We start from the raw sequence: 18,592 nt of genomic DNA on the forward strand, positions 1-18,592 counted from the left end.
CAAAAGGATCGTCTTCTTCAAACTTACAAAATACAGTTTCTGTGCAAAAATAATTGATGTGAAAGAGTTTTCATTGGCGTCCTTACAATACATTTTATCGTAAATATCTCAACGACCACGACTACCACCAAGTGAGACTGAGTCCAACCTGCTCAGTAGCTAGTGTGGATGTTTTAGACCCCCCAAGGCAAAGAGAACGTCAAATGTTGTTATACAAACACTCCATATAAACATAGATAAAACCTTTACAATTTTGGTATGTCCATACATTCTAATTAACCTATCTACTAACCTATTTACGGAAATACTCTTTTTTTTTGTTAAGAGTATTTACGGAAATACTCAATCTATGTAAGATTGTACTCCCTCAACAAAAAAAAAAAAAAAAAAAAAAAAAAAAAAAAAAAAAAAAAAAAAATGTAAGATTGTACTCAAGAATTTCCACCTACTAACCTAATTACAATTGTAAATCTACTCATCTTCTTTACCTTAAATCTTGGAATTTCTTTTTTAAGCTTCATTATCCCTTTTTAGGTTCTGTTTGTCAGGTGGGAAAGTAACGTGAGAAAATTGATTTCTCAATTTGACGGTTTTGTCACAGCGACAATAGTTTGGTTGTTACGTGGAAAAGTCACTTAATAGGTTTGTGACAGCGATTCATCGTGTCCCAAACACAGTCCCCGCTGAAATAACATCGGTGGCGGTAAAATTTGAAAGTCTTTCTGGAATTCACAATCTGGAAACTTGATCTAATTCAACGGCCAAGATCAAAAGGAGGTTGACTAAAACCCTACTAATTAGAATTTCCTCTCACTATCTCAATCCCAGCTGCCCGAATCTTCCTCCTTCTTCAGTGCGACGGCCGAACACTAGGGTTCCTTCCTCTCGATTTCTTAGGGTTTCTCCATTTTTTCTGAGAGTAAAGTTGTGAAACCATGGCTGGACTTATAATCGAGGATGGTTTTCCGGCCGACCGTCTCTTTAACCAAGGATACTCATATACCTATGACGATGTAATTTTCCTACCTCATTTTATCGATTTTCCTACTGATTCAGTTAACCTAAGTACAAAACTCACTAAAAATATAGATCTTTCAATTCCTTGTGTTGCTTCTCCAATGGATACTGTTACTGAATCTTCCATGGCTGTAGTCATGGCAGCTCTTGGTGGTATTGGAATTGTTCATTATAACAATTTGCCATTAGAGCAAGCTTCTTTAATCCGTTCTGCTAAGTCTCGTCATATTCCGTTTATATCTGATCCTATATTCAAATCTCCTTCTGATGCAATTGATTCTGTTGATGAATTCGCTTCGTCGCCATGTGTTTTTGTTACTGAGTCTGGGAATTCGAAGTCGAAGCTTTTAGGTGTAGTTGGGAAGTCTGATTGGGAGAATTTAACAGATAAAGAGACTCCTGTTTCTGATTATATGCTTAAATCCCCAGTTTCAGCTCCATCTAGCTATTCGTTTGAGCAAGCTGCTTCATTTTTATCAGCAAAGAAGCTTGATTACTTCCCTTTGGTGAGTGAACATGACGGTGAAATCGTGGATTTGTTTACAAAGACTGACTTGGAGAGGATTCGAGGGTTTCCGAAACTTGGGCTTCCATCTTTGGGAAAGGATGGAAATTTCATGGTTGGAGCAGCAGTAGGGACAAGGCAAGAGGATAAGGAAAGGTTGGAACATCTCGTCAAAGCAGGAGCAAATGTTGTGGTTTTAGATAGCTCGCAAGGAAATTCTATTTATCAAATTGAGATGATTAAGCATGTGAAGAGTACTTACCCTGAATTGGATGTTATTGCTGGGAATATCGTTACTGCATACCAGGCGCAAAATCTGATTCAGGCTGGAGCAGATGCACTTAGAGTTGGGATGGGTTCTGGGTCCATTTGCACTACACAGGAAGTCTGTGCTGTCGGAAGAGGGCAGGTAATTGATCTACCTTTACTGCACATTTATTTCTTGCCAAGGACGTATACCCTTTCAAAATATGTCTATAAACTACTGCTTTGAATGGTGATGTGGTAATTACTGACATGTGCTTACATACCAAGTTTAGCTAATCTCACAATAGAATGATAGATCATATGATTCGGACTGAATTTTTTCAAGACTCTTGTCTCCTATTCAAGGACCAAGGTTACCAAGAAATGGAGTCATGGTGCATAATAGATTATCCTTCTCGTTGACTCGCGTGAATATCAAATGCATGACACCTCTCATGAGTCATGAAAATGTTCCAAATAACGAAACATGTTAGTTTTACATGACGGTTTACGGAACCTGCGATTCCTCTGAATTCTGTTCTTATTTTTTTGGTGTAGGCCACAGCAGTATACAAGGTTTCATCTGTTGCAGCTCAAAGTGGTGTTCCAGTTATTGCTGATGGTGGTATTGCAAACTCTGGACACATTGTCAAAGCTTTGACACTTGGTGCATCTACTGTTATGATGGGAAGTTTCTTGGCTGGAAGCAATGAGGCACCTGGTGTTTACCAAGAGAAGGTAATGCACACATTCTCATACTTAGGGCAACTCCTTTATATGCATGGTTTTGACCACAAAATTTCATGTTGTTTTGGGTCTTAAACTCCATAAATGAAGGTTCCATCATGATGGGACGTTGTGAATTTTTGGGTCCGCGCGTCTCTTGACTGATTGCCATGAGACCACAGCTTGGCAGTTAACAAATAGAGGCTGGTAGATTTTTAAACCCCATAATTTGGGGGTGACATGTAATTTGACTTACCTGGTTGGTTTTGGTTGTCAACTCTTGGGCCAGTCAACGTTTATTCCATTTGATAGACCTTGCCTTCCATGGATTGATGAAAGGCTAACATTGTTGTTGCTCTTAGTATCATAGAACTGATAGAATGCAAAGGTGGCTATTTTTACTCCTATAGTGTTTCTTGTTTTGTTATCATCATTTGAAGTGTATTATCTGGACTTCTAGACAACTCCACTATTCTGATCATCTCTGGTACCCTGAAGTCAAAGGGGATAGAACTTAAAAAAAGTTCTGAGGTGGCTAAATGACATTGACCTTGCACCAACCTGACCAAACCTAAGATATTAGGTTCTTAGTCTACTATGAAGAGAGCAACATATATAAGCCGAGTCACTATAAAACCGTCTATAGCTGAAAAAGTATATCTCCACCAAATTATATGGCTTCGGAAATGAGTTTTCCTTCCCGTGGTTACAACTCTATGTGGATGCAGTTAACTACTAGAAAATAGAACGTTGGATATCTTCTTAATCAGTTGCTGTTTGTAAGTTGTGTGGTAGTTACTTGAGCCCCAGCTCTTTGCTTAAATGTACTTTCTTTGATGAACCTCTTCTCACTACATGATAATATGAAAGATTGACTTGTTTCTCGTACTAGCTGTATAGACTGAATAAGTTCAGCCTCATTACATTCTAGAGATACTTGACTGGGTGAATAGGAGTTGGGTTTCCTGTAGCCCCTAAACCCATAAAAGAGAGCCCTATTATTGATTTTGCAGTTCAGAAAAAAAAAATCTTGTTTTAGGCAACATTATCATTTGTCAGGCTTTGACCTGGTCTTGAACTACTTCATAAACACTCCTTGCTTTTTATTTAATACTTGATAAGCATTTACTTTTATATATGCTTAGAGATCTATGAATGTTCATCTAGGGTGGGCGTCGGATAAAGATGTATAGGGGCATGGGCTCTCTTGAAGCCATGACAAAAGGGAGTGATGCACGCTACTTGGGAGATACATCAAAACTGAAGGTAGCTCAAGGAGTTGTAGGGGCAGTTGCAGACAAAGGTTCTCTTTTGAAGTTAGTTCCTTACACAATGCAAGCAGTCAAACAAGGATTCCAGGATTTGGGTGCATCATCTATTGATTCGGCTCACAATCTTTTAAGATCAAGTGTGCTAAGACTAGAGGTATGAATATATACTTTGTTAAATTATACAAAAGAACCAAACAGGCAAACACTATGCAAAATTTTGGATAACCGACCCACTAGCGAGACTCTCTTCTTTTCTGCTAAGTGCCTCATCTTTCACTGGAGTAGAAAATATGCTTGCGCTAGGGCGAAATCCTTTACGGACGTAGTGGATAACTGGGAGTATTTCATTTTCTTTTGTTAATTTCTTGTAATCCCAACCCTTAGGTGTTTTGTACATCCTTTTTCTCTTTTTCAATTCAATCCAATTATTAAAAAAAAAGCACTACGCAAAATTTTTGCCCTAGGCTCCAATTAGCTCTTATTTTTTATACTTTGGAAAATCTTATGCTCGACTCGTAAATGAACCAGAATATGATTCCTGCTACAAACAATGCTATGAAACTTGTAGCTAGTGCTGCTCAACTAACCAAGGACTAGAACTTGGCCTAACTAGTCTGAACTGGTCAACTACTACTATATATATATACACATGTATAATATATTCTTTTATAATATATAATTTAAAGCAATGATGTGCATATATATGCCGGTAGCTGACTGTTGATCAAAGATAGGCTATGTATATAATAAACCAAGAATTTTGGGTAGTAATGTTGAACTAATGATTTTGAACATAATTTTTCGACTTACGATTCATATAAAAGATATTTGGAAACAACCGATATTGGTTCATTTTAGGGAAAATCCACAAAACTCCCTACCCCAAATTTCTTTTGTCAAATTATGTCGACATGTTTTTCATTGGATATGTGATTTGCAGGTTCGAACTGGGGCAGCACAAGCTGAAGGCGGAGTTCATGATTTGGTTTTCTACGAGAAGAAAGCGTTCTAAGTTAATTCTACTGCATCCAAGTCTCTGTTTCTTAGTTGCAGATAGTCAACAAAGCTGAGTTCTTCGATTATCATCGACTTGATTCACAAAAAGAGAGGAACATTAGAGCAAGTTCAAGTATCCAAAGCTTATGCCAAAGGACAGAGTCTCGCCCGTTTGTAGCTGGCAGTAGTTCTTAGGATTTGATTTCGTGATTTAGTTATGTGTGATACTCTTTTTAAGTTTGAACCAACCCTTTATTCTAATGAAACACTATAACTTAATCAATCTCAGAATGGAATCTCAAGGCTTTGTAGCAAGATCTTTATGATGTTGATAAGCTTCTTGATATACAGATCTTGCATTCTTGGTCTCAATAATTTCAGGCAGTCAAAGCAGAAATTACTCCCTATTCACCCATATTTAGCGCTAGTATAGAAGACCTTACAGCCTGATTCGACAATGATCTTGTGGGATTTGGCTGACCCATCTTTGTTTGAGAAAAACGTTTCAAACTCTGTAGGCACAATTTTCATTATTAGACAATTTTAGCTCTTTTTTTCGTAGAGATCTCTCTGACCAACTATCTTATGCTCTGTTGCTGCTACTGAGCATATTCAGATGAAGAATTATACAGTTTGGAGTTTGTACCGGGAGTGCCAATAGACATTGCCTGCATATATCTCAAAACAGAGCATACTGCCTGTCAATGCTAAGCATCTTCCGACTCGACAAAAATGAATTTAGTCGAAAGATCTGACGTAGGAGAACCTGCAGGTGATCCGATTTGGTTCTCATCCCTGCATCGAGTCGAACTCCGTACCATGAAAGCGTATAAGGTTGCTCATTTGTTTCTTGAAAATTCTTAATCTGGTAAGGGACATCCTCTTTATTTCTTTGGGAAAGTCATTTTCTATCTAGGTATACAAACTTTTGACTAGCACCTTCTTATGTATAGAGAAACAAAGAGAGTTCATTTTATTTCTTTGGGAAAGTCATTTTCTATCTAGGTATACAAACTTTTGACTAGCACCTTCTTTTTGAAGGAGTCATACAACCGTGAATTAATGGTATTTCAATTCACATAGAAAAGCTACCCTCTGAGTTCTCTATATATACAAACCTTATGATTTCGTCTGTTTGCACCTTGTTTAAACTCACCTAGTCACCTCTGATATGAATCTAAAAATGGCTGGTGGCTGTAAACATGACGTTCATATCGATGACAATATTAAAGTAGTTACGACTGTTGCTTTTAGTGCTCCGTCCTATTCTACCCATTTTCCGGGATTAGACGATTTCCTGAACGATCTATGCAGTTCTCTGTTTTCTAGTCGAAGCACAAAGAGTAATCGCATTGTTAGCCTAAACTTTGAGTGGAGACTAGCTCCACACAACAACCAATTGGCGACAATTCAATTGTGCCATGGAAATCGTTGCCTTATTTTTCAATTGGCTTGGAGTTACGGTCAATATGTACCAGATTGTCTCAAGTACTTCCTCACTGATGAGGCCATTTGGTTTGTTGGTGTTGGTATTAACGATAACTTGGCTAAACTTGAGCAACATTATGGGATAATCTGCAAGTCCGGGAAAGAGTTGGGTCCTATGGCAGATGAATATTTTGGAGAAAACTCAAAATATGTTAACTCAGGGTTGGTGGAATTAACCGAATTGTTTCTTGGTCTATCTGCTGTGAATCCAGAACTTATACGTCGCTCTAACTGGAGCGCTACCCTTACGAAGGAACAGATTTATTATGCAACTAGGGATGCTTATTTTTCATATGCTATTGGGAATGAGTTAAGGGACTATATGGATTAGTTTCTTGTGCTGGTTGTATGTTGGTCCTATTTTCTGTTTAGTTTAGTATTGTTCTTCCGAGGGGCGTCCCATAGACATCCTGGTGTGTTATAATTCTTGAGCTCTTCACTTTCCAATGCTTCTTCCATTAGATAATTGAATCTTTAAAGAGAGAACATTATTTTATATCTCAGAATTTTAACTTCGTGTTTGGAAAGCTCCACTTATAAAGTTCGCATCAATGTATTATAATTGTGATTCCGACTCCAATGACTGTTTTGTAGCTCCCGCATAAGCTTGCCCTCATATTTGTTTTGTGAGTGCAACACGCATACGCAATTGCACACTATCCTGGCTGTGTGGACACCGTGGTCCTCATAAACAACACTTGTCTTGCCTCTGACATATTCCTCGCTCAATATGTGACATATCCGAACATAGTTCGTTGTTAAAAGGTAGTAACAGGAACCTGAACTGTTCAGTAACAGATTAGAGGGAGGCATGTGGTAATTCAAGAATTTCAAAACTCTAAGATTGATACATTAATAGCATTTAAAACTTGAGAGTTCCACTTAAATTTTTTTTGAATTTTTGTTGGGATATTTAGACTAAGGACCCCCAGTTATTTAGTAATATTAGGACTACACCCGTAAAGTGAAAATGTGTATGACGTTGAGTCCCATTTTCGATTTTCCCGTTAAATATCAGTTAAGTGGTTCACGTGCCAACCATACGTGTGTGTTGTGATAAAAATACCTTTCATAAAATATTTTAGATATTGACTCCCAACTATTTACTGATATTCTTTCAACAAAAAAAAAAAACTATTTATTGATATTAGGGCTACACACCCTAAAAATATGTTTAAAGTTGACTCTCATTCTCGTTTTTTCGTTAAAACTATTTACTTCGCCTTCGGTTTCGTATTCTTCTTATTTTTATAGGTTTTCAAGAATAGTTTATATGATGGAAAATTCATCCTAATGTAACATTATAAGAATCTAAGTGATGTAGATTGTTGCGGAAGCGTAAAAGTAATGGAATCCACCATTGTTATTAAACTAAACTAACGAAATAAAACTGATAAAATAACGATAAAAGCAATAAAACGATAAACTTGATTAATAATAAACGATAAACTTGATTAACAATAAACTTGATTCATAATATTCTCTGATCTGAATAACAAGGACGGACCTGACTTCCTTTTATAGGAACTTAGAAACTTCTAGATAGACTCAAATTAGGATTCCTAAATATCAAAGATACTCAAACATAGAAACTTCTAAACCTAGACTTAGTAGGAAATACTAAAACATGGAAACTCCTAAACTCTAACCCTAATGGGCTCGGCCATGAGGCCCTCTAACTAGTTCGGCCGTGAGGCCCATCTTGATGGTCTCCATCATACTCCCCGACCGAGAACGAACTTGCCCTCAAGTGAGACTCAACAATGCAATCCTTAATTCCCACTTCGAGCGAATAGTGCATTGGGGTTGAAGGACACCCACTTGGACGAAATCACTAGCTTCAATCTCATACTGCAAAGAATCTTGCAAAAATAAATGTAGGAAAGAAACTTCCAACAAATTGCAACATCTCTCGTCATCTTTTAATTTGATGAAGAAGACCACAAACACCACATAATACTTTATTGAAAAATCAACCTTGAATTTCTTCACTTGAACGATCTTCCCACGTTCATCTTCGTGTTGCTTATAAACCAAACTCGAATATGGCTTAATCAAATCTAAACTAGAATGAACTGACCTTTTCAAGCTAAAAGAGGATAATTCACTTTGTTTTTCTTTTTCCTCCGTCGTTGAGAAAATTTTATTCTTTTTGTCAAGAACTTCTTCTTCAATATCATCGAACACGGTGACCGAAATAACATTCGAGAACTGTCTACTGGATTCAATCTTTGTCTCCACATATGAAAAAATTTCATCTAAAGGAAGAAAAACATATCTAAAGATGTTTTTCAATGTAGTCCAATCGTCGACGAATTTTCTTCCTTGATCAATGAGTCTCCATTGCATCTCGTTGAATTTTTCATAGACTCTTTTAGACAAGTGTTGTTCGATGACAAAAACCTTATCTTCATCATGGATTTCTTGGTTTATAAACCAATCTTCCATCTGTTGAATCCAAAAATCTATATGATATTGATAATCAAACATAGGAATTTTGGAATCGACATTAATTTTGTTTTGATCTTTTCAATCAACATAGAGTTGTTGTGCATCTCTTAAAGGATCCCAACCTAAACGCGGAAGATTATTCCAACATTCAAGATGAGAAGTATTTAAAAAAAAATTATCTATTCCCAGATTCTTAAAGCTCTGAATACCAGCTGATGTAGATTGTTGCGGAAGCGTAAAAGTAATGGAATCCACCATTGTTATTAAACTAAACTAACGAAATAAAACTGATGAAATAACGATAAAAGCAATAAAATGATAAACTTGATTAATAATAAACGATAAACTTGATTAACAATAAACTTGATTCATAATATTCTCTGATCTGAATAACAAGGACGGACCTGACTTCCTTTTATAGGAACTTAGAAACTTCTAGATAGACTCAAATTAGGATTCCTAAATATCAAAGATACTCAAACATAGAAACTTCTAAACCTAGACTTAGTAGGAAATACTAAAACATGGAAACTCCTAAACTCTAACCCTAATGGGCTCGGCCATGAGGCCCTCTAACTAGTTCGGCCGTGAGGCCCATCTTGATGGTCTCCATCACTAAGACCTCAAATTACATAATCTAAAAAAAAGTGATTGGTCCATGAACTCGAAGTTAGTTTGAAAACCCGATCCAAATAAGCCAGAAATATTAAAGAAAATAGGTTAGCCACAGTCCGAGGCTGGTTCGACCCATCTGGCTAAATATATTACATAGGATACCAATTGGAAACATATAAAAAGGGATTACTCTCGTATTTGGTCGTCCAATAAGATTGGTTGGTTAAAGAGATTAAAGGTCTCTAGTATGTAATCGTTAGATACAAAATCTAGCTCTTCGCTAATTTTAGACTTGATTTCCCAAATAGCCCCAAACTTTTTGACCAGCTTCCCGCCTAATCCCCTACTTTATAAAAAAATATCCAAATGACCCCCTTTTTGAGTTACAATTATAACAACGTTAGCCAGTCATCACCTCTCTCTCTCCTCCATGTCATCACATCTCTCTGCCACCTCATCGTCTTCACCGGCGAAGGTCGCCGGCCGACCAATTTTCCGGTCGGCGACCTTGAAACCTAAAAAAAAAATAAAAAAAATTTCTCTCTCTCTTCTTCTTCCTCTCTCTTTCTCTCATGTTTTCTCTCTCTTCTTCTTTCTCTCTCTTCTTCTTTCTCTCTCCTGTTTTCTCTCTCTCTTCCCCTCTCTTCTAGTCGTCGGTCCGAGAAACCTGACAGACTATAGTTAGGGGTCAATGTCTAAATAAACGAGGGTCAAACCATACGTACTATCATTTTGGAGGTTCAATCCTAATATTGCTAAATAGTTAGGGGTCAATGTCTAAATAACCCATTTTTGTTTAGCCTAAAGATCCGATCATGGAGACCCAGGAGGTCACTGACCGTCCCGACTCGGTTCTCTCCCCTGCATCAAGTCGAACTCAGTAAGGGACATATCTCTTCTTTGAGACCGTTTGTGTGTATACAGAGAAAGATAGAGAGTAATAGCCTCATAGGTTTGGAGCGATTCAATTAACCAAGTTCAGTTTGTTAATTTAATTCCTTGGGAAGTAATTCATTGATTATCTATTTTTTTTTTTTTTTTAAGGAATTCATTGATTATCTAGGTACACCAAATTTTGACTAGCCCTTTTCTTTTTCCAGGAATCATAAAACTGTGAATTAATGGTAGTATTTCAATTCACCATAGGAAAGCTACCCACTGAGTTCCCTATATATACAAACCTTATGGTTTCATCTAGTATTTGCACCCTGTTTAAACTTACATCTGATAGTAGTATTAAAAATGGCTGGTGTCAAAAAACATGATGTTCGTATTGATGACAATATTAAAGTAGTTACAACCTTTGCTTCTTGTGCGTCTGCTAACAACTCTCCGGAGTTAGACGAATTTCTCATTAACCTATGAACTTGTCTATTTTCTATACGAAGCAGCAAATACAATCGCATTGTTAGCCTAAACGTAAATTGGAAGCCAGGCTTGAACGACGAAATTGCAACACTTCAATTATGCAATGGAAATCGTTGCCTTATCTTTCAATTGCTTTCGGGTAAATCTGTCCCGGATTCTCTCAAGTACTTTCTTGCTGATGAGGCCATTTGGTTTGTTGGTGTTGGTATTGAAGCGAACTTGGCTAAGCTTAAGCAAAATTATGGGATTATATGCAAGTCCTTCAGAGAGTTGGGCACTCTGGCACATAAGAAGCACAGTAGAGAGCTAAAATTGTTACGTTCAGGGTTGGTGGAGTTAGCCTCTTCGGTTCTTGGTCTATGCGCTGCGACCCCTGAACTTATTCGTCGCTCTAACTGGAGCTCTAGCTGCCTTAAGGAACAAATTTATTATGCAACTAGGGAAGCATATTTATCTTATGCTATTGGGAATGCAGGTTTTTATAGATTAGTTTGAATTTGTCAGGCAGACATGTGGTGGTAGTAGGTTTAATAACTAAGTCTATGTGTTGGTCGTATATTCTGTTTAGTCTATGGTATTTTTCCTTTGTTTCGTTGTTCTGATGAATATCAAGTGGTTTATGAATGGTCAAGCTTCGATATTACTATCCATTTTCACATTTATAAGGCGGCCCCTCGACAATTACCGTGTCTATAACTTCTTTGTTACTCAACCAAATTCTCTGTTCTTGTTGGAGACCTCCACACATAAATATCGCCCCGATGTATTATAATAGTGATTATAACCCCAATGACTATTTTGTACCTGATACTTTAGCTTCACCTCATATATCTGTTCTATGAGGGCAAAGCGCGCACGTCATTGCGCACATCCTGGCTCTATGGGCAACGTGGTCCTCATGACAACACATGTCTTGGGCTCTGGACCTATTGCCCGCTCAGGTGTCGTATCGGTACAGAGATCTTTACGCTTGCAAAAACTCATTAACAAGAAAGAATGAAGGTGAAAATATGAAGATGAAAAATGAATTTGAAATGTTTGATTCGTATGAGACTAAACTTGGAAGAGAAAAATCCACCTTCCCTAGTGACAAGTTCTCGTTTGGTGTATTTCCACAAAAACACATCAATTTCTCCAAGGAGCATATGGTCTATAACTTCTTTGTTGCTGAACCAAATCCTCTGCTCTTGTTGGAAACCTCCACTCATAAATATCGCCTCATGTATTATAATAGTGATTATAACTCCAATGACTATTTTGCACCTACTACTTTAACTTGTCCTCATATATCTGTGCTATGAGGGCAAAGCTTGCACGTCATTGTGCACCATCCTGGCTCTATGGACATCGTGGTCCTAATGACACCACATGTCTTCGACCTATTGCTCGCTCAGGTGCCATATCGGCACAGCCGCTCAGAGTTCCTTACGCTTGCAAAAACACATTAACAAGAACCCTAAACCGTTCAATAACACCTTAGTCTTCCAACAAAAAAATAGAGTACTATTACATTAGTTTATATATTAAATACAAATACATGCATGGGTATTTTTTTTTTCTTTTTTTCATAGTTTTGCCTAGGGTTCATTCTCATTTACGGCTAGATGTGACCAACTCACGGATATAGTTGTTAGGAAAAATGTCTTTGGAAATAAAATTAAGATGAATGGCAAAGGGAGAGGAGATTAGAGGCTTGAACAAGGCCGGCCCTGACTTTTCGGTGGCCCGAAGCGAGGTCTGAAAATGTGGCCCCTTCTATCAAATTGCAAAACGTATAAATGTACTACATGAAAATCGTAAGTACCGCAAAATATTTTCATCATATTTATATATAACAAAATAGTTTTTTTGATAATTACAATCAATGAAATTTTGGTCTTCTTAAATTTTTCGATGCAAAGTTACTAATAATCAAGACTGTCAGTCATATCCTTCTCAATAGATAATATAGCAAACCCGTTCAACATTTCTTGCGACATAGTAGATCGAATATAAGACTTAATCAACTTCAACTTAGAAAAACTTCGTTTTGCAGAGGCAAACTGATATCGTTAACATAATTCTATAAGAAACTAATGTGTTCGGGTAACAACCTTTCAGATCTTTCAAAAAATCTAGCACTTCAATTGGTCTTTTGACCTCATTTGGTAAAAGACGCTTCAACACTTTCAGTTCAGAAAATAAGACTAGTCTGTCTATGCCATATGATTCATTATGCTTGAAAAAGGTTTCAAGGCGACCACGTGAATCTCTCAAATCACTATCATCTTCTGAGTTTAACTTTTTAAACATAAAACAAAATATTTTTTTGCGCTTTTGAAATTGAACAACTTACAACAACAAAACAATAGACTTTGTTTCTAGAAATTGAATAAACAGTCTGGTTTGGCACTTTGGCTTGAAGAAAGGAAAGGATATTGAGATTTCATGATTTGGAAATTTAAAAAACATTTTTGTTTCATTAGTCAAACAAACTGTTGGGTCCTCCATTCATTTAAAGATCATCAAATTTGGTGGCCCTTTTTTACTTAACATTTGTTAAATGAGGCCCTTATAATTTTCTTAGAGAGTTGGACTTCTTATATATTTTGTAAAGAAATTAGCGTCTTGGTGGCCCCTAAAAGTCGGTGGCCCGAAGCGACGCTTTGTTCGCTTTGGCCCAGGGCCACCCCTGGGCTTGAAAGGTGTACCAGGTACACTGTCCTTAAAACATTATTTGCCCCCTCTCGATCGAGATTACGTGAATGTTACTAGGCAAATTGCTTTCCAAGACATGACAAATCTTTATGAAATTACACAAAGTAATTTGTGGAGATTTCACTTAAGGAGCATTAGAACATATTAAAGATAACATCGGATTTTCGACATAATTTCTACATACAATTTTTTACTAAAATTATTTGCCCCCTCATTGAGGGTTTGTTCCGGTCTGATTTGAACAGATCTTTGAAGGTCTGTTCGAATCAGACCTAGATCTGGCTCATGGTGAACCAGATCTAGAGAGAGAAAGGGAAAAAGAATTTTTTTTTTAGAGAGAGAGGGTTTGAAGGTCGCCGGCCGGAAATTTGGTCGGCCGGCGACTCCTGCCGGAGAAGATGATGATGTGGCGTTTGAAGTGACTTGGTAGAGAGAAGAAATGAGGTGGAGGAGTGAGAGTAACAAACAGTTAAAGATAACGGGAAAAGGGGGCATATGAGAATATTTGCTAAAGTAGGAGGCTAGGCAGGAAGTTGGGGGCCATTTGAGAAATAACCCTAAGAAAAAAAAGGAATGGTAGAAGTTGGTCGGTTTGATTTTTGAAACTTTAAAATAATCCTCTTTACAAACTTTTCATTCTCCTATTCTCTGACTGGATTTAGAGACAGAGAGAGGGAGAGACATCCATCAGTCATATGGAGACACTAAGTTCAGTGTCTCCATTTATTTCGTTGAAAAAATGTTAATGACATTTCAATTCACGATGGTGAAATTTCAATTAAAGTTTACCCCACTAGTTCTCTATAAATACAAAACAATTTTTGGCCTTGAACCCTGTCTCAACTCTCACCTCATCTTTGATATTCATCTAAAACATGACTGCTTCTTCAGGAAATCATGATGTTCAGCTCGAGGACATTATTAAGGTAGTTACTACCATTGCTACTAGTTCGTCCCAAGTAAACAGTTTCCTGAATGACTTAAATACTTCTCTGTTTAATTTTGGAAGCCGCAGAAACAAACGTATTGTAAGCCTTAATATAAAGTGGAACCCAACCCCCGGTAACAATCGAATTGCAGTACTCCAATTGTGCCACGGGAACCGTTGCCTTATCTTTCAATATTCTTATTACTGTTCATCAATCCCAGATTCTCTCAAGTACTTCCTCTCTGATGAGGCCATTTGTTTTGTTGGTGTTGGTATTGATGCTAATTTGGCTAAACTTGAGCAACATTATGGAATAATATGCAAGTCCGGGAAAGAGTTGGGCTCCCTGGCTGATGAACATTGTAGGACTATTAAACGTGGTAGGACTATTAACTCAACAAGGTGGAGTAGTTCAGGGTTAGTGGAATTAGCCCTTCAGTTTCTTGGTCTCTCTGTAGTAAAACCTGAATTCATTCGTCACTCTGACTGGAGTTCAGGGCGCCTTTCCAGAGAACAATTATATTATGCAACTAGGGATGCCTATGTTGCTTTTGCTATTGGGAATAAGTTCAGTGGTTTTTAACTTTGTCCGGGGCATGTGATGGTATAACCGGTTGATTTCTTTCGTTTATAATGTTGGTGGTATTTGGTTTTATGTTATTGCTTTATTGATGGTATAGTGGTAAACATGATTTCCATTAGTATTATTTATGTTTTGACATCCAATAGCATTATATTTATTACATGGTATTGATACATAACAAATATACAATATGAATTGAATACAATCGTAGTCCTATAATTACGACAGTTGACCTTTGAGAAGTCGTATAAAGACATTTAGCAGTCATACTAAGGGGCTAGCCTTAAACCCCTCGTAACATGACCAAATTGCCGAGCTAGCCACCTACTTCCCCATCTTTCCAGTTGGCCCTTTTCTTTGTTAGCATTTGTGTTTCTATAGTTTTTTTTCAAATTAGCTTGGGCTCTTACCAAATACCAACGGTTCGGAACTTTAGCATTAAAATACAATATCTAGTTACAATTATAAATGTAAATTACAGTTTACACACAAATGACCTAATTTGACTTCACATTGTACAACAATGACCAATGGTTCGGAACCAAGAGTTTTTTTGATGTTCTTATAAGTCATCCAAAATACTCAGTTGTTTCCCATCAAAATCAATAAAGTTCAGTTCAATTTAAAATGCACCACAATGACCAATATTTCTGAACAAAGATTTGAAATTGAACAATTACCTCTTGAACACATTCAGAACTATAGGATAAAGAAAATCTTGCAAATCAGAAATATATTCAGCTAATATTCATTAAAATACCATGACACAAACAAACACATTAAACTAGAACCCGAAAACAACATAGACGCTAAATAGCTACCAATTACATGATAAACATCCCAAACAAACGCACAACCGTTAAAATTAATTGATCCTTTCAGCAAACAACTTATTCCCAATAGCAAAAGAAAAATAACCATTAGTAGTAGCACAATTGATCTGGTTCCCGGAGAGGTACCTAGTATTCCAGCCCAAAAAGTAAATACTCCGTTTTTATTATCCACAACATGGAAACCAAAAACACGATGGATTAGTTCTTTCAAGCTAGAATCTCTGTACTTGGGGTATGTTTTATAGACCGTATCAACCAGACAACCCAAATCTCTCCCGGAGTTGCATATGATTCCATAGTTGCGAATAGTAACCAAGACATTGTTGATATCAACACTAACAACCAGATGCATTCAGCATCAAAGAAGTTCTTAAGAGAATCAGGGATCGATTGGTCCAAGTGTGTACTCTGAATGATAATGCATCGGCGCCTAAATTCCACTTCACATCTATGCCAACAACAGGTTGGTAGTGATGTTGCTTCTGCTAAGTTTGTGGTCGTCCAACTCAAAACCAATTGACAATGAGTCGAGAAGACCTAGACATTATATTCTTGGTTGCTAGATACCTCTTCTCCAATGTGAGACTATTCTCACACGCCCCCTCATGTGTGACGTGGTTGGCTTAAGATGTGTTCTTTTTTTGGGTGACGTAGAGCATGTGTGGTTTATAAGCCTATCACGTGTGGGCCTAGCTCTGACACCATGTTATGTCTGTGGTCATCAAACTCAAAACCAATTGATACACAAACCCTTTTAACATGGTAGAAGTATATCTCTACTTAGCAATATTTTTGTTTAAAATATTACTTATTTTGACCATTACTGTGCCTAGGGGGCCTAGTGTTAAGGGGATTAGTGCCACAACGCCCGGTCGCACCCTGTCAAACTGACACGGCCACGGTTTGAGTAGAATAGAAAGTTGAATTCCATCGACCAATGTGTTCAAGTTTTTTAGTTTGTAACTACAATTGATATTACTTAATCTTTGCTTTTTTTTTTGTTGAAAGAACAAAAAAAAAAATTTGATATTGTTAGAGAGTCAATTCCACTCGGTCCCAACCGAGTGGGTCGGTCTCCTTTAGTCCTAATTCTATTAGGATTACTAGTCCTAGTTCTATTAGGATTACACTAGATAAAGATAGAGTTTTAGTTTTTCGATTTTACAAGTCTCCTAAGTTGTAAACCTATAAATATGTATCTCTATAGACAATGTAATCATCAAGTTGTAAGTGTTAATAAACAAGGTATTTACCTATCTCTCTCTCTCACACGATCAACTCTTTATCACCATCATCACTCGGTTCACTCAAGCCTCACCATCATCATCTCTCTCGGTCATAACCGAGAGACGCCATCATCAACTCTCGGTCATACCCGAGAGTCTCAAGCAGTCGAGCTCGGTCATAGCCGAGAGCTTATCGTCATCATCTTCCTCGGGTTCAACCGAGAGCTTCCCAAGTCACTTCATCTCTCTCGGTTTTCACCCGAGTACTACCTCCATAACTTGGCTTCATCCAAGTTGTCACACATAGGTATTTATCGTTTCACATGGTATAAGAGCCTTTAATTTTTTTTTCTCTTGAATCATGACTACTCCCGAAGTCTCCGAAACTTCTCAAATTCATGCAACCACTAATAGTGGACCGTTTGAGGTTCATCACTCGGATTCTCCCACTACTATTATCATCACACCGCTTTTAACCGGTGATAACTATTCCTCATGGTCACGAGGAATGTCAAAAGCCTTACGAGCTAAAGGCAAACTCGGTTTTGTTGATGGAAGTATCGATAAACCTACCGATCCTAACGAACTAGAACAATGGGGACGATGTAACGACCTTGTTTCTAGTTGGCTTATTAATTCGGTTGATCCACCTCTTCGATCATCAATATTATATGATGAGACGGCTTATGATATATGGCATAATCTCTATGACCGTTTTCATCAACGGAATGCTCCAAAGATTTTCCAACTCAAGAGAGCAATTTCTTGTCTTAAACAAGACAATTTCGATGTTTCCACATACTTTACCAAACTCAAGGCTCTTCAAGATGAACTCAACTCTTTGCTAATTACCGAGCCTTGTACATGTGGTCATGGTCGATCCTTGGTTGAACGAACAAATCAAGATAGAGCTATGGAGTTTCTCCAAGGTCTTAATGACCGATTCTCCTCAATTCGGAGTCAAATTTTGTTGATTGAACCATTCCCTTCTATCCTTCGAATTCATTCTCTTATTAAACAAGAAGAGGTTCAACAAAACATTGTTTCTCCTATGAATATAGATAACAATGCTGTTGCCCTAGCCGTTGGTTCCAATGAATACAACCAAATCGGTCTTATGGTTCCGATAAACAAAGACCCAAACGACAACGACCGTTTTGTGATCATTGTAAACTCCATGGCCATGATATTTCCACATGCTACAAACTCCATGGTTATCCACCAAACTACGGTCAACGTGGAAGACCACGTTCTCGGCAAGATTCGGCCACCAACTCGGTCACACATCAAAACGATGTGGGGGTGCCTACAGCAACATCTCTCACCCCGGAACAATATCAATCGGTTTTGGCATTGTTAGATCAACACAAACAGCCCTCAACCTCTATCCGTCTCAACAAAGATCCACTCGTTAATCTCACCGGTAAGTATACTTCTTCTTCTTACCCTCCTTGGGTTATTGATTCCGGTGCCGCTAAACATATATGTTCGGTTTTATCCCGATTTTCTTCCTATTCTCTTGCTCCTCCGGATTTATTTGTTAGATTACCCGATGGATCAAGAGTTAAAGTACACCATATTGGTTCGGTCTATTTTTCCAATAGATTTTATTTACAAGATGTGCTTCATATTCCATCTTTTC

At 37.5% G+C, this 18,592-nt stretch overlaps 5 protein-coding genes across 6 annotated transcripts; all 5 read left to right on the plus strand.

Moving 5' to 3' along the window:
- The first annotated feature begins 602 nt into the window (after nucleotides 1-602).
- On the plus strand, nucleotides 603-5,076 carry LOC147559617 (inosine-5'-monophosphate dehydrogenase 2-like). Of its 2 annotated transcripts, none has more exons than XM_086661512.1 (4): nucleotides 603-1,931; nucleotides 2,327-2,506; nucleotides 3,662-3,919; nucleotides 4,706-5,076. In XM_086661512.1, exons 1-4 carry the CDS (start codon nucleotides 936-938, stop codon nucleotides 4,775-4,777), a joined length of 1,506 nt encoding a protein of 501 aa, XP_086517638.1. In that variant the 5' UTR covers nucleotides 603-935; the 3' UTR covers nucleotides 4,778-5,076. The 2 variants fall into 2 exon arrangements, 1 of the variants encoding a protein (XP_086517638.1); XR_015234632.1 differs by having other exon boundaries at nucleotides 809-1,931; nucleotides 2,327-3,372; nucleotides 3,451-3,919.
- An 868-nt stretch (nucleotides 5,077-5,944) lies between these two features.
- Nucleotides 5,945-6,580, plus strand: LOC147559618 (3'-5' exonuclease-like). Its single transcript, XM_086659196.1, has one exon. The coding sequence runs from the start codon at nucleotides 5,945-5,947 to the stop codon at nucleotides 6,578-6,580; it is 636 nt and encodes a 211-aa protein (XP_086515322.1).
- A 3,977-nt stretch (nucleotides 6,581-10,557) lies between these two features.
- LOC147559619 (3'-5' exonuclease-like) lies at nucleotides 10,558-11,178 on the plus strand. The gene is made up of 2 exons (XM_086659197.1): nucleotides 10,558-10,652; nucleotides 10,707-11,178. Exons 1-2 carry the CDS (start codon nucleotides 10,558-10,560, stop codon nucleotides 11,176-11,178), a joined length of 567 nt encoding a protein of 188 aa, XP_086515323.1.
- Nucleotides 11,179-14,255: 3,077 nt separating this feature from the next.
- On the plus strand, nucleotides 14,256-14,891 carry LOC147559620 (3'-5' exonuclease-like). The gene has a single exon (XM_086659198.1). The coding sequence runs from the start codon at nucleotides 14,256-14,258 to the stop codon at nucleotides 14,889-14,891; it is 636 nt and encodes a 211-aa protein (XP_086515324.1).
- A 2,420-nt stretch (nucleotides 14,892-17,311) lies between these two features.
- LOC147559621 (uncharacterized) lies at nucleotides 17,312-18,310 on the plus strand. Its single transcript, XM_086659199.1, has one exon. The coding sequence runs from the start codon at nucleotides 17,312-17,314 to the stop codon at nucleotides 18,308-18,310; it is 999 nt and encodes a 332-aa protein (XP_086515325.1).
- Nucleotides 18,311-18,592: the final 282 nt, after the last annotated feature.

Source organism: Eschscholzia californica, unplaced genomic scaffold, assembly GCF_041429995.1.
Source record: "Eschscholzia californica isolate CP2 unplaced genomic scaffold, dmEscCali1.0.p SCAF_2, whole genome shotgun sequence".
NCBI classification, from domain to species: Eukaryota; Viridiplantae; Streptophyta; class Magnoliopsida; order Ranunculales; family Papaveraceae; genus Eschscholzia; species Eschscholzia californica.

Bases quoted from the DNA above. Each gene is read 5' to 3' on its own strand.
- LOC147559617 (XM_086661512.1), top strand. From the start codon at position 936: ATGGCTGGACTTATAATCGAGGATGGTTTTCCGGCCGACCGTCTCTTT. The intron at 1,932-2,326 runs GTAATTGATCTA...TTTTTGGTGTAG, and splicing joins GTGCTGTCGGAAGAGGGCAG to GCCACAGCAGTATACAAGGT. The intron at 3,920-4,705 runs GTATGAATATAT...TGTGATTTGCAG, and splicing joins CAAGTGTGCTAAGACTAGAG to GTTCGAACTGGGGCAGCACA.
- LOC147559618 (XM_086659196.1), top strand. From the start codon at position 5,945: ATGGCTGGTGGCTGTAAACATGACGTTCATATCGATGACAATATTAAA.
- LOC147559619 (XM_086659197.1), top strand. From the start codon at position 10,558: ATGGCTGGTGTCAAAAAACATGATGTTCGTATTGATGACAATATTAAA. The intron at 10,653-10,706 runs GTTAGACGAATT...TATACGAAGCAG, and splicing joins TCTGCTAACAACTCTCCGGA to CAAATACAATCGCATTGTTA.
- LOC147559620 (XM_086659198.1), top strand. From the start codon at position 14,256: ATGACTGCTTCTTCAGGAAATCATGATGTTCAGCTCGAGGACATTATT.
- LOC147559621 (XM_086659199.1), top strand. From the start codon at position 17,312: ATGACTACTCCCGAAGTCTCCGAAACTTCTCAAATTCATGCAACCACT.